This window comes from Puntigrus tetrazona, chromosome 1, assembly GCF_018831695.1.
Source record: "Puntigrus tetrazona isolate hp1 chromosome 1, ASM1883169v1, whole genome shotgun sequence".
Classification (NCBI taxonomy): Eukaryota; Metazoa; Chordata; class Actinopteri; order Cypriniformes; family Cyprinidae; genus Puntigrus; species Puntigrus tetrazona.
Window position 1 is genome coordinate 5,511,251 of NC_056699.1, and position 15,614 is coordinate 5,526,864.

Below are 15,614 nucleotides of genomic sequence, written 5' to 3' on the forward strand. Positions count from 1 at the left end.
TGATAAAATAGTTTCTCCTATTCCAGAATATGAACCACAACTGTGCATATCGCATAGTGGAACAGTCATATATAAATATACATGGAAACACTCATAAATATACACTTTTTGTGTTAATCTTTGCAGAAACAGCCTGATTTACTTGGCCTTTGCACTGGTTTACTGGTGTCCCGTGGCCATGTTTATGTGACACAACAGGTCTGTTCCAACATTTAATGAACTGCCTTACTGCCTATTGTCAATATAGGCAGCTGTCTTCTATAGACAGCATCCAAACAGAGATGGAACCTCATAAGGGACAGATTTTTGAACCCAAATAGCGATTTACACAAGACTCTACTCACAACTGTCTGCAGTAGTTTGATATTGCTAAGCAAACTATTAGCCTAACTATATTGCACTTTTAAAAGATATTTTGTAGCATTTTATTTATTCAGTATATTACTGTTAAGTATAGTTTTTAGGTCAGAACAATCTTCTTTTACCCGAATGAATCGCTCAAAGAACAATTTCTTCCCTCAAAAGAAATTGATGCATTTTAGAATGATTTGTGACACTTACCAGTAGTTTATATTTATATTCTAGCTTTCTCTATGCTTTATTTTTTTTACTCAGCTAAGTGATTGCCTTGTATATATAATGCATGCATATGATGCTGCTGCATTTGCCAAAAATTGTATCTTACAAGTTGCCTTTCGTTCTGAACAACTTTTAAACTGGTAATGTGATTGTGCTGTCTAACTTGGCTGCTCACTAACCATTAGAACAGAGCTAATATTTCACGATTGAACTGGCAGTAAAAAGCTGTTTCTCGAACAATTCCATTCCACAAAAGTTATGTTTAAGAAAAAAAATAAATAAATCAGGCCCATTGGGTGGACCATTATTGCTATCCAGCCTAGAATTTCCTAGTATTAAAGTTATTACTTTCCTGCTTTTTTTTATCTACAGCACTTCTAAAACTGGAAATATTATGACAGACGCAAGACTGGGTAATATTTGTATCATTTTGAGGATGTGTTTCCTACAGCAAATATTCAAGCACAGTCCAGGGCTTGTTAAACTCTTCGGTTTGTGGTAATGCACAGGCCATATATATAGGGTCAGGATGAACCTGACTGTATGATGGATAGTTCTGTGTCCAGTGCCCTGCAGCGGTGTGGAGTTGTGTCCTTATTAGTGGGTAAACAGATGGGAGGATGGCTAAGGTGAGCTGATGTTTGAGATGCTGCTGGAAACTGCAGCCCAACAGCTTGTCCTGTTCTATTAGAGTTCATGCGTGGCGACACAGCCATACTGTACATTGGCTTGGTTACAAACTCTTGTAAGCAACCTACCTAGAAAGCATAAGAGACATCAAGAGATATCAATAGTGTGCTTTCTAAGGCAGCAATGCATCCAGTTATTCACATATTATGCTATACTAGAATAAAATCATGCATACATTCATTTTCTAACATAAGATGTAACTTAAAACCCTGATTGTACATAAATGATAAGAAAAAAATTTGGCTCAAATCTGTACAAAATCTGTAAAATAATAGCATCGTATTGTAAAATTAGATTAAATTTAAGGTATGCTATGGTAATGCATACTGTACTGGAAAAAACATGCTAACATTCTTGCAATGACCATTTCTTAAAAAAATTAAATAAATAAATAAATATATATATATATATATATATATATATATATATATATATATATATATATATATATAATAAAAGAAATTATATATATATATATATATATATATAAAATATTTAAAAATATAGAGATACACAAGCACAAACCTCAATTTCGCAAACAGTTTACAAGTCTTTAAAATATATCCACCTTTTTCCTGAATGCAGAACAAAGCCTAGATGAGGCTTCCGGTTCATTAGATGCTTTAGGTAAATAACAAGGAGAATAACAATGTGCAACAAACGATAAAACTGTTTGCACTACAAACCAGTGTGTTCGTAATTAAGATAATGCATTCAAATAACATGATAAGACACACCAATGTGCACACATTTGCACGTCTTCATCAGCAAATATGCATTAAAGAGCACAAAGTAGCAGGACATTAATTGCTATATAAATGTTGTTGTTTTGACCTTTCTATTTATCAAAGAATCCTGAAACTTTTGTAAGTTTTCAAATATTAAGCAGCACACCAGTTTTTTAACATTTGATAAGATTTTTATTTATTTATTTAAGTAAATCAGCTTATTTGAAAGGACCTTGTGACACTGAAGAATAATGCAGAAGGTTCTGCGTGCATCACAGGAATATATTAAAATAGAAAACAGTTCAAGTTGTAATAATATTTCACAATATTACTGTAAATGAATGAATGAGACTTCTTCCAAAAGCTTAAAAAATCCCTGAACATCAACTTTTGAACTCTATTGTCCGTAGCTGCCTATATAGTAGATAGCAAGACAGTTTTGAACACAGGCCGTGTGTAGTCCTGATAAACTGCATTAGCATTTTATCCCGGTTCTGAGGCTGTTATAGTGCCAGTCTTTGACCTGATTGCACTTAATCCCAACCCTTCTGAAAGTAAAGGACAAAACTGATCACGTATCAGCAGTTAGTAATAACTTCTGCCCTTTTTTTAGAGAGCCACTGTTGTTTCCCATTCTAGCCTCCGCAGTTTCTTATTAGATCCGACACAGCACTGTGGCAAGGTCTCAGAGGTGAAATAATTTCCTGAGAGCAATTACAGGCACCAGGAATTCCCATGATTGCTATTATATTAAAAGGTATGACTATAAAAGCGAATTATAATTGAACGATCACCATTTATCTGAATAAGGCTCCATCTTTCTCTGCATCACAAGGGAAAATGCTGACCGTCTAAACTACCAATTTAATGTACATTCACAATTGTTTGAAGCAACCTCAGTGTTATTTGTGCATGTCCGAATCACAAGCATATTACTAAGTCCAGTTTTTTTTTTCTTCCATCTTAAAGGGGTAATTGGATAAGAAATTCACTTTACAAGTTGTTTGAACATAAATGAGTGTTGGAAGTGTGCACATACATCTTATAATGATTAAAAAAAACTCCTGTTTTAAAATCCTCTTCCTTAAATCAGGATGTTCTGAGATTCCTTTCAGAATGGCGTAGGCCCCTCCCATGACAGTTGATTGACAAGGCCGTCTTACATTAGACCCGCCCTGAGTGATCCGTCACTAGTCAACTCCAGTGCAGAGGAAGACAAGATGTCTGAGATTAAGCGTTGGAGGTGATTTGTTGTTGGATGTAATATTGAATATAACAGATGTCATTTACTCCCAACATCTGAACCACTGAAGACACAGTTAGTCAGTTTTGTGGCTAAAGTAAACAGTACTTCTTGTCACTCCATGGAAAAGAGGGGTGGGGTCAGTAGAGCTCATTAGCATTTAAAGCAACGTCGACTAGAATGGCGTCATAAAAACACAGCTGGTTTTGACAGGGTAAAAAAATGTTTTTTACACCACGACTGATAAATTTTAACTAAAGTATGTTATACACTCTTTTTTATTACTGAAAATGGCCCCTTTAAAGGAGAGCTATATTGTACCTTGAAGTACTGTAATGTACATCCACACTGGAAAAATATATATACATACACATATACATTATATATATATATGTATATGTATATATATATATATATATATATATATATATATATATATATATATATGGTGTGTGTATATATTAGGGCTGTGCGATATATGCCGTTCAATATATTCATGCGCATCACGTCAGTAAAGCCGCCTCATTGATTAACGGTAAATCTCCATCAGCTGTTTTCAAATGCAAACACCAGTTAATACACACAGCTGTAGATCACTGACAAGTGACTCCAATGAATCACCCACGAAATTGAACGCAATATTGCGTAGCTTGTCAGTGATCTACGGCTCTGTGTGTTAACTGGCACTCCATTTTAGAACAGGTGAAGAAATTTACCGCTAATTAAAGAACCGGATTTACTGACGAGATGCACAGAATATATATATATATATATATATATATATATATATATATATATATATATATATATATATATATCGTCCAGCCCTAGTATATATATAATGGATTTAAATGTAAGTGGAATGTACAGAAAGGTCATGGTTGTACTCAATCTAATCGATCGGATAAGAAAAACACCCTACAGAACAAGGTTTTCAATTGTGAGATAGCAATTAGTTTCGATGCTGTCGACTGAAATTAAAACTCAAACTGATACTGATAGTAAAACTCAAAAATGGTCCCAAAGCTGTTTGGCTACGAACATTTTTCAAAATATCTTACGTACAAGTTTCGAACGACATGAGAATGAGTGGAAGATGACAGAATTTTAATTCTTGGCCACACTATTCTTTTAAAATGCATTTAGAAAGTAGATGGGGTGAATTTCTATTTCGTTCTGACTTAAAATCAATACCAGTTTTCCTGCTTTTAATCCCATTAAAAGACTGAAAAAAAGCATTTGAAGTGTGTCTGTAAATTGAATGCAAAACGCGCCTCCTACAGGATGTTCTGACCCCATTTATTTAATATAGTTTCTGGTAATCCATCGATAGCCTGAATAAACGATTTAAGCTCCTCCTTTCGAGGGAGAATCTTTGAAAGAAATATGATCCAAAATCAGCATAATGACTGACACTCACAAATCCTCTGACAAAGTCCTATAATGAGAGTTTTTGGTGAAGCCTCCTGTGTTCCTAAGTATTCAGCAGAATTGTTTCGCCCCATGCATTTTTAATATCTACCCTGTCACAGCTTGTTTTGATCAAGCACATGTGTTGTTATGTCACCTGCTGCTAAAGTGGAACAAATAGATTGCATTTAACATTGACATTTATATCGTTTGCTCTCGGGCAGGAATGGAAAATGGGTGATTGCTGCCCTCTCAGCTTTATCATTACCACATTCGCTCAGTGATGATAATAACAAGTCAGCATTGCTGGCTCCTCTCCAGGAAGCGTGTGTGCACCATTTTATCTCTTGTATACTGTTATTGCAGAACATTTCAAGACTAGATGTTCGGTTGGTGTGTGGGATTTGTACTTGTAAAGGTCTTCTCTAAAATACCTAATATTAATATAATTGCACCTATGTTACTCACAACTGTACAGTTTCACAAAAATAATAGATCCCTAAAATGGAACTTGATTTTTAGCACTGAAAATGAAAACCTTATTAACATTTTAAGGCCATATTCTTAAATTGTTAACCTAGTATTAGCTTCTGCCGAATAAATGTAATTTCATATTTAAAAATGTGCCTGAAAGAAACCGCACTGCCCATAATTTGTTTTTAAGAGGTTTTATTCAACAAAGATGTTTAAAAATGTGAAAGTAAAGACATTTGCATAATATTACAATAGATTCATAAAAAAATTATTTAAAATATCATGTGACACTGAAGACTGGAGTAATGAATGATGCTGAAAACTCAGTTTTCCACGAGAGGAATAAATTACATTTTAAAATATAATAAAAAGAAAAGATATTTAGAATTTCGTAATAATATTGCACAATATTAATTGAATATTGATTAAATAATTACAGCCTCGGTGAGCATAAGAAAGACTTCATCTTGAATGTTTTTGGTGTTGGAAACCTTGGTTAATATTTAGATGTGGACTGCAGGCTAAAAAAGAAAAGAGCATAAAATGCTACAAAAGTGCAGAATACGGCTCCGTTAAAGTGGCAAAAATCATCCTCCCATTCGAACTTGACTTTAAAAACATTGCTGGTTTGTTCAATTTGTTTCCCACGGCCTAATGTACAGACGAGTCCAGCTATTTTTCAGCTGCGGAGAGACTGAGTCATGCTGGCATTAGTTTTTCAGGCAACACATGAACGTCAGCGTGATTAGCGTGAAGATGAATATATAAAACTGGGCTCCATGACGTGGTTTGTTTTCCGACCTCATGAATACACGCTGAAAAATTTGAAAACAAATGTAAAATTCTAATGATGTCTGCAGGATGAATACAGGTGTATAATGTGAGCAAGCATTTGGAACGTGGGTGTGTTTGATTTCTGTGAGTCCATTTGGTTCATTACTGCAATTTGAGATATAAGTATCCGGAGGGAGGCGGTTTTTCTCTGTGTGAGGTGAGAGATTGTGACCTACTGTGTTTTTGCAGTGTGAAAGCAGCTTGGACTGAGAGGTGTTTGTACTTTAATGTATGCTGAAGCAATGTTACAATACTCCAGGGTTTTAATATTATCTTATATTTCTAGGTATGAAAGTGATATTTTAAAAGTAGTATAAAAAATATATAATATATGTATATATATTATTACATACATATATATATATATATATATATATATATATATATATATATATATATATATATATATATATATATATATATATATATATATATATATATATATATATATATATATATATATATATATATATATATATGCACACTTATATATGTACTCTACTGTTCATGTAAGTTGTTGTTGTTGTTGTTGTTGTTGTTGTTGTTTAGTTTTTGTTTTCAGTAGTGCTGTCAAACAAGTAAACATGAATATATAAAAAGAAAAGATTTTGTTTGGATAATTTATATTTGTGTTATTTATTATGTAATATATATATATATATATATATATATATATATATATATATATATATATATATATATATATATATATATATATTTACATATCATACATAGAAAAACATTTATTTTGGATATTAATCGTTTGACAGCACTAGTTTTTAAATAAGTCACTCAGAGGCTTAGCTTATTTGAATAAAAATAATGTAAAACATTGTGGAAATATTATTGCAATTTAAAAAATATTGTATTCTATTTTAATATATTAAAATCTTTTTCTTTTTTTTCTTTTTTTCTTTGATGATAAAGATGAATTTTCAGTATTATTACTCCAGTCCCATGATCCGCTAGAAATCATTCTAATATTTTGATTTGCTTCTCAATAAATATCCCTTATTATTTTTAAAACAACTGTGCAGCTTAATATTTTAACCATGTAGTCATGGTGCATTTTTCAGGATTCTTTTAAAAATAAAAAGTTCAGAAGAAAAGCATTTATTTGAAAATGAAATCTTTTGTATAATATTACAAATAATGTTTACTGTTTACTGTAAGCAGTAATTTTGTATTGATCTCAAATTTTTGAACAGTAGTATGTTGAAATAATCAAATAGTATATAAGAGTAATATTAGGGCAATATTAGGGTTTTAGCCGAGTTATTCAATTATTTATTTATTGTGTGTGTGTGGGGGGGGTTGTTTTTCATGGTGGGCTTTGATTTTTTATTTGTTCCTCATCAGTCAGCCCATTTGAAAGGTATAATCAAGCTAATTACTGATTGCAGACTTCTTCCTTTTTTTATTGTCTCTCATGTCATGTGAGGACAATGGCAATCGTAGTTTCTGCCCACCCTGTAGGATATGCTGGATTTAAGACTACTTTATCTACTAACAGCTATTACATGAAACGCAGATGGCTTGAATTGAATGGACTCCTCCATAATAATTATCCTAAAACTTGACAGACTCACAAAAACACAGAAACTACTACAGTATTATTATAGTGACTGTATCAAATGGAAATCCCACAGTACTGCTTCTTTACAGTTATATTACCATGTCCAACAAATGTTTCTACTATAGAATTAAAGAGATTTTCTATCTTTCTGTCTTTCTTTCCATCCGACTGTTTAATTACTTAATGGCAAACAAAAGTCTTTGGTTGCCAACATTCTTCAAAATATCTTCTTTAATGTTCAATAGAAGAAAGAAAGTCACACATGCTTGGAAAGACTGAAAGTGGATAAAGTATTTTGGGACTTTTTTTAATGTTAAATATTAAGCAGTTATTTAAGTATTAACCAAATCAGAATCCAGTATCCAAGAGTGCAGTATAATAATGATCTCTAGCCTTGCGTCCCTGTGTTGGACTAATAGTACTTCTGACTGGCAGGTGACAGCTGTCGGTGTGTGCTTGGTCAGCTCTTCACATGGATTTCCATCACTATAGTTCCGGTGTGTGTGTGTGTGTGTGTGCGTCCGATCGGTACAGCTATATCACATTCACTTCTTCTGCATGAAATAGACCTGTCCTCTGTGTCTGCTAATGACACGCAGTATGAAGCTGTGATTGGATGTCAACATGATTGATGTGGGTGTGGAGAGGGAGGGTCCAGCGCTCTCTTGGGCCATTATCTCTTCAAATTATATCAAGGCTGTCTCGTTAGTCGTTCTTTTGGTGCTGCTCAATTTCTGTAATGACCGAGGGCATCGAGTCACAAAGCAGAGGACGAATCTCTGCCGAAAGAGCTTTGATGTGATATTCTGTGAGAATAAATTCTGCAGAGTTTGGGCTGCATTTCACAAAAAGGACAAGTGAAAATTTATGTTTAAATTGTTAAGTCGTGTCTAACAGAAACTTTTTAACCCCGCAGTCCATCCGTGAGGTGACGGGATACGTGTTGGTGGCTCTGAATCAGTTTGACTATCTTCCTCTGGAGAACCTGCGGATCATCCGAGGCACTAAACTGTATGAAGGACGATACGCTCTGGCCATCTTTCTCAACTACAGACGAGATGGCTACTTCGGCCTCAGACAACTCGGACTCAAGAACCTGACAGGTATCTCTGTCTATCTGTGTGCCTCTGTTTCTCGCCAAACAAAGTCCCATCACACTTGGTTTTGTGCAGTAGACGTCTGATAGAAATACACAGGAAAAAGCCTGTGAGCCGTCAGCAGAAAGCACTTATATTATGATTATAAGTAAATGTAAATGGGGCATTTTAAAAATGGTTTTTTCTCAATTCAGTTCAATCATTTTTAATACATAGTATTTTTAATTAAAACAAGTACAGACATTTAGCTTTATTTGAGCTTGGCATTTACCGTTTAGTAGCTACAACCATTTTAAGCAGAGTACATCCATTTTTATAGTTCAGCAGCATTAGAACAGTTGACTAAGAAGAGGTTAATTGACCAGGTGCTGTCCATTGCCATGTTGCTTCAAGATCTGGAGAAGATTTGGAGTTCATATGATGCATCAAATTGCCATTTTGGAAGATGTTTGACTGGTTACACCAATATGAAGTCCAAAAGAATGGCCAAGGAGGTCATTGTGAAGCTCAAAAAAACAACGTAAATCTATAAGAGAGGAAACAAAAACCTTAGATGTGGTCAGATCAATGTTTGGCTACATTCTTCAGAAAAAAGCAAGCACTGGTGAGCTCAACAACTTCAAAAAGCCCGAAAGAGCACAGAAGACAACTAAGGCTGGTCGCAGTTTCCAAATGTTTCAATCCATAGGAGACCACAAACATGAGGACAGTTTTTAGCTTTATAATCCTCTGAATGCATGACTAAACGATTGATGATCGTAGGAACGATTTCTTAGTGACAGGAGATCTCACGGATACTCGCGAGATCAAACGTGAGTAGAGAAGATAAATAAATAGAGGACAATCAGCGTTGTCAGCATGCTCTCCTGCTTTGCGTTTTGTTTCACAATAAAAAAAAAGTATAATAAAGAATATAGGTGATTCTGCTTTCGTGGCATGTTTGTGGCTATGTAAGATCCAGCAGGTGATGGGTATCGCGTCAGAGGGAGCCCGATCAAGAGTTGTAAATATCAAACATGGCGATGCTCCATCTTAATCTGGAGCAGTTAAATAATCTTAATGACACCATACAACAGAGGATTTTCTCCTACAAGCTGAGAATCGGCTTAAAAACGGCCTACAGAGGATTTCACTGCATTTTCTATTAAAAAAAAAATAGTTATATTATTATGTAAAAGAAAAAAAAATCACGGTATTGCAGTATTTTTATTTAAATAAATGCAGCTTTGGTGAGTAAGAGACTTCTTTTACAAATTTATTGCAGCCGCTGCCGGTCTCTCGTCTCCTCACTGAATAATGCTAATTTAACCACGAGTTGTAATTATCTCCGGAATTAAATCTACATTAATTTCAAAAATAAGGTTGTTTGTCATAATTTAAAGTAGAACTTCAAGGTTTCTTGAGAGTCAGTCAGTGGAGGAGGCTACATAACCCTTTGACCCCTTCATAAATGGCAGGCTTGATTTGATAGTTAAGCTCACTAATAGGTGCTGTGTGTGAGAATAATGCTCTAGGCAAAGTGATTTTGTTTTTAAACTCCCTCCCCTTGCGTGCGCACACACACATACACAGACACACATAGCACTTCTAAGTATGTTTTCCCATGCCCAAGGCCCTTTTGTTGACCCAAAGGGGTTAAGGATGAGAGAGAAATAGAGACAGACAGCCATCAGTATGCCCACCAGAAACGACTGCTGCCCAGCCATGATGAATTTTTTATGTCCTCTATACATTTGAGGTTTACTTACTTTGTTATAGCTGAATTTATCATTGGGCTGAGAGTCTGTTTTTTAATGATCTGCCAACAATGACATCTGTAATTCCCTGTGCGCTGCTTTTGATTACATGATTAGCCATAACCTTCTAATATGAATGTGCTTAGAATTATTCCATTATTTCAGTGTTCCAGGCAGAGATGAAAGCAAGCATCTTGCTTTCCAAGACAGAGCGCCCTGATGCTTAATGGATCCTTTGATATAAAATGCAGTTGTTGTCATGTTCGTCTCTCCCATGTTCCTACTCTCTTTCACTGTCGGCAAGTAGATTTCATATATGCATTGAGATATATGTATATATATATCTTGTTTAATAAATTGTCATATATTTTACTTGTATTTCATTTTAATCCAATTCCATGGAAAGTATCTTTTTTGTCTGTTCAGTGGAAGTCAATGGGGTCCAATGTGTTTTTGATGCCAACATTCTTCAAAGTACCTTAGTTTGTGTTCTTCAGGAGAAAGAAACTCATGGTGCATCTGTTCGGCAAATGAGTTAACAATGATAGAAATTATTAAACACATATATATGTGTGTGTGTGTGCATTATATAGTGTAGCAAGTTTTATTTGGGGGTAAACTGTTCTGATTACACACACGTTTTGGTCATCTTTGTGGGGTTTTTTTAAGGCTAGCGTTTCACGATTCAGAAATATTTAATTGTGCAATAAAGTCGATTATTAAGTATTCTAGAGGTCCGTGTAATAATTCGTGACATTTACCCTAGAAAACAATAATAAAGAGGACATATTCCGTTCCACCATGCCAGTATTTGCAGACTGTCTGATGAATAGAGAGCTCTGACCACACACTACTCTCATGCCAGCAGGTCTCAGTATGTACCATGAAAAGCAATTAGACCAGAAGTGTTAATGCATACAGATTAGAGTCCATATCAGCTCAACTGATCCAGCCTGAACAATGGTGATAAAATCCCCATATTTGAGCAAAACAGCAGAACTTAGCAATTGCCTTTCTCCTGTATTTGGTAATTAAAGAATATCACAAGCTGATTTGAAATAGTTGAGCCTCTGTAGTATCTGTGACTGATTATCGTGAAATGATGGACATAGAAACGTTTTCATAGGCAGAGTTGTGTAAAGTACAAGTTGCATGTTTACCAAAGATATAATTTAGCAGGGATGCAAATAAAAGCCCCCCCCCCTCTCTCTAACATTTAGAAAGCACACATCCACAGGCTTTGGTTTTGTCCTCTTCTATCTTGTTGTTGTCTATTTGATATCATGCCAAGCAGCTGAGCACAGTCTAAAGAGAACATGTCATTTCTCTCTCCATCTGCTGGCTGCGTGTTCACCCAAATGCTTGGTAAACAGCGGCGGCATTCGTTAGATCAATCCTCGTCACATTAAATGACTTCTCAAATGCAACAATTTACGAATATATACATATAGAAAATGAGCGTAGGTATTTTGATCAATTGCATTTTCATTACAGCTCTGTTAACAAAATGCTCATAATAATAAATATTAAAGGGTTAGCTCACCCCAAAATGACAATTCTGTCATTAATTAATCACCCTCATGTCGTTCCAAACCTGTAAGACCTTCGTTCATCAAAACGTAAAACGTAGTAAAAACATCCGTAAAACAGTTCATGTAACATCATATTCAGTTTTGCGACGCTACAAGAATCTTTTTTTTTTTGCACAGAGAAAACAAAAATAACATCATTTACTCAACCATTCTTCTCCCCTGAGTTTTGCTTTATCTGCGCAATAGAAGTATTATCACAGTGTCGCAAAACTGAAGTTGAGCCAATGATGTAACACAGACTGTTTTACTGATGTTTATACTGCGGTTATCAAGCTGGAAACTTCAGATAGCTCTCAGATTTCATTTAAAATATCTTAATTTGTGTTCTGGAGATGAACATAGGTTTTATGGGTTTGGTGAGTAAATAATGAAAATTTTCATTTAATAAAATTTTGACAATTAATCAAATTAATTCCAGTAATATATATTAAAAAAATAAAATTTTTATATATATAAATAGAATGAAAAATAATAAAACTCCACTTAATGTTCCACTTATTATTGCTATTAGTAGTATTATTATTGTTGTATTTATAATAAATTGTACTTTACAGTAAATATATTTTAATAATAATATAAGTCAGAACAACTTTGCTTCAGTGTTTAAAATTAGACATTTTAGGAAGCCTCCGGTTCCTTCTTTTTTGCAGATTTATCAGATCTTTGTTGTTGAGACAGGTGAATATTTATTTCCATGTATTTATCGCTGTGTGTTTGTAGTAGCAGTCAGCATTGATTTAAACGAAAGCCCCCCATTTCCAACACCGGTAATAGTGAAAGTGTTTGTTTATATTTACTGCCTCTGTGATTGTTAAGCTCTGTTTATTCTCCATGCTAGTCTACTGTAAGCCATTACAGATTCTTGATGGTTCACAAGTCTCATCTCTCAGTTTGAATCCTCATCTATATGCGTGTTCACATATGTTTGATGAAATGAGCGGTCTTTATGTAATCCCCCCACACAGTGAGGCCGATGTTTTCAGGTTTTCTTTTTTCCACCTGGTAACGCTGGCTGTTTATATGCTGCACAAACCCTTCAGTTCAAGGTGGAGGTCGTTCTGCTCCTATATGCCCTACAGTCATTTTAGTGTTTTGGTCTGGTTGGGTTGCATGTGCCATGCTAAACAATGATTAAATACATTTTTATTTTATTTTAACCATCTGAATTAACAGTTAATTAAATCAGACGATAACAGTCCCGCCACAAAATTAAGAAGAAAAATAAATAAATAAATTTGATGTTGTTTAAATCTATTTTAAATAAACTAATTTTGTCTAATTAATTTGAACATATAATAAAGTAATAGTTATATAATGCAGGATCACTTTTGTTGCACAGCAATAAAAAAAAGTAATAAAGTGCACAAATTGAAGGGGAAAAAAAATTATTTATTAATTACCTGTAGTTTTATTTCATTTATATATTTGAATTTATTACCATATATATTTAATGATGCATACTGCTTTTTTTAAATAGAGAAGTCATAAATAAAAAGAAGACAGTCTACAAGAATCTTTCACTTTGTGAAAGAATAATAATATAATACTTTAAAGAAAGGTTTAAACAGGTTGATTCAGACTGTTTTTGGCTGTCCATCTCCACTTACATTGCTGGTCAGTTAAAACCAACACTGATATTAATTTACTTTTGCCTTTTTCCTGATATTTTATTTACTTTTTGCCTTTCCTTCTGCCTAAATGGCCGTGCGGTCACTTAACCAAGGTGATGCTGACAAGTGCACATTTATTTGTGTCTGTTGTTACAGAGAACAGCATCGTCTTAGTCGTGTCGTTCCTGATAGCAGATCATAGAGTCTAAAGACAGCTCACTGGCATATAGACCGTTCCTAAGGCTTGAGCATATACATACTGTATGAAGTAGAAACCTTCAGACTGTGTCCGGGCACCCAGAACAGGTAGACATGAATTTTAAAACTCTGATCTGAATTTTACAATTTGCAAGTCAGCCAAGGCAAGGCTAGTAAGAGCTTGGCGGTTTGTCATCTAACATCTTGACATGTACGAGAGGTTGGCAGGGGTTGCAGCAAATATTCAATATTTTAATATACTCTCAGTCTGTGAAGTTCCTGGCAGCTCCTGAATCAATAAGGATGTGACGTGTGGTTTTAGAAATCTGGACAGTTATTTGGCTCTGGGGAACATTTCACTACACTCATTTTTGGACGGACAGAGTTATTGTAATCCAGACGAGATTTACAACGTTTGCCGAACTGACCGCAAAAAAGATACGTTTCCGTTGCTTCAGAAAGTCAGATATTGGTTAAAGCCTAAAGGGTAAATCTTAAACTGTAACGTGTAAAAGGACATCATTTTTGGCATTCATGTTAAAGATTGGATAACAAGGATGGTATTGTCTTTGGTGTTTCTCTTTTGTTTAACTTGGTTTGCAACCTTTTTAGTGCACTGCTATGCAAACATATATTTATCTACTACATATTTAGCTTGATATATTAAAAAATGAGTTAAATTACAAAATATTTCTAATTTAGTTATTACTAAAATAAAAATGAATAAAGTAATAAATAATATATATATATATATATATATATATATATATATATATATATATATATATATATATAATATTATATATATATAAACCTATAGCTATATTTTGTCATCAATAAGTAAATAGACTTTAAACTTAAAATAGAAAATGAACATAAATCAAATTCAAACTATTAACAACAGTATATTAATAATACTAAAATACCACAAAAATTGAGCTTCAGCTTATTGTCATTATTTGAAGCCTCTGTATTTTATGTCACGAATATTAAGAAATAAAGAGGCTAACGGAAAGCTAACTTGACATCTTCATTTAAAGGTATAAAGCTATTTTTGTACATTTTTTAAGGAATTTTAGCTTCATTACTACAACATGATAATTTGTAGTACCTTATATGTGGCCCCTTTACGTGTAATTGTAATTGTGCAATATATCACAGTAATCACGCTCATGAAATTTTAACAGTAAAAAAACTCACGCTGACCACATTATTCCGGAAATGTATAACTTATGTGTGAAAAGGCTAAAATGAAATGAAGAGAGCAGAGCTAATGCTGTCTCACCGGTCTGTTGCTCAGAAGGCTGAGAGGGGAACAGCTCCATTAATAATGAATCCAGTATCATCATTATGCAGCAAAATGTTTAAACTACACAGACTCTCACAGCTTCAAGCACAGCTTTACTTTTGAAAAACATTCTCCCATGAAACTCAGCTCATGTCAGCAAATCTCGAAGCAGATAACCAGTGAATGTTTGAGGGAGGCGGTCATTTGTGTACTTAAAAATGCTCAAGTAAATATTTACAATAATAAGAAAATAAATATAAAAGGATATGTTTAGCGTCTTTTTGAAAACAGCAGCTTCATTGAAAAAGTGCATTAAAAAACGTCATGATGTGACATTTATGTATAATGCGGATGCTTCTTATGTAGCATCCTACTTTACATTTTTCCATGGTACAAGAAAAAAAAAAAACGGCATGTGCAAAATCAGCAATTTGATAGGATGGATACAAAAAAAGGAGGAAATCAAGAATGTGCCCTATAATAAAAAATAATGATTTTTTTTTTATTGCCTACGCTGAGAAACAGACTCCTGGAAAATAAAAATAACACATTTAATGAG

At 33.9% G+C, this 15,614-nt stretch overlaps 1 protein-coding gene across 1 annotated transcript in view; it reads left to right on the top strand.

Moving 5' to 3' along the window:
* The window catches only part of si:ch73-383l1.1 (receptor tyrosine-protein kinase erbB-4), a 122,809-nt gene that overhangs the window by 71,186 nt on the left and 36,009 nt on the right, over window positions 1-15,614 (top strand). Inside the window, exon 3 of the mRNA XM_043247655.1 lies at window positions 8,451-8,637. Within this exon, the coding sequence (XP_043103590.1) occupies window positions 8,451-8,637 (187 nt within the window). The remainder of the gene's footprint in view (window positions 1-8,450; window positions 8,638-15,614) is intronic.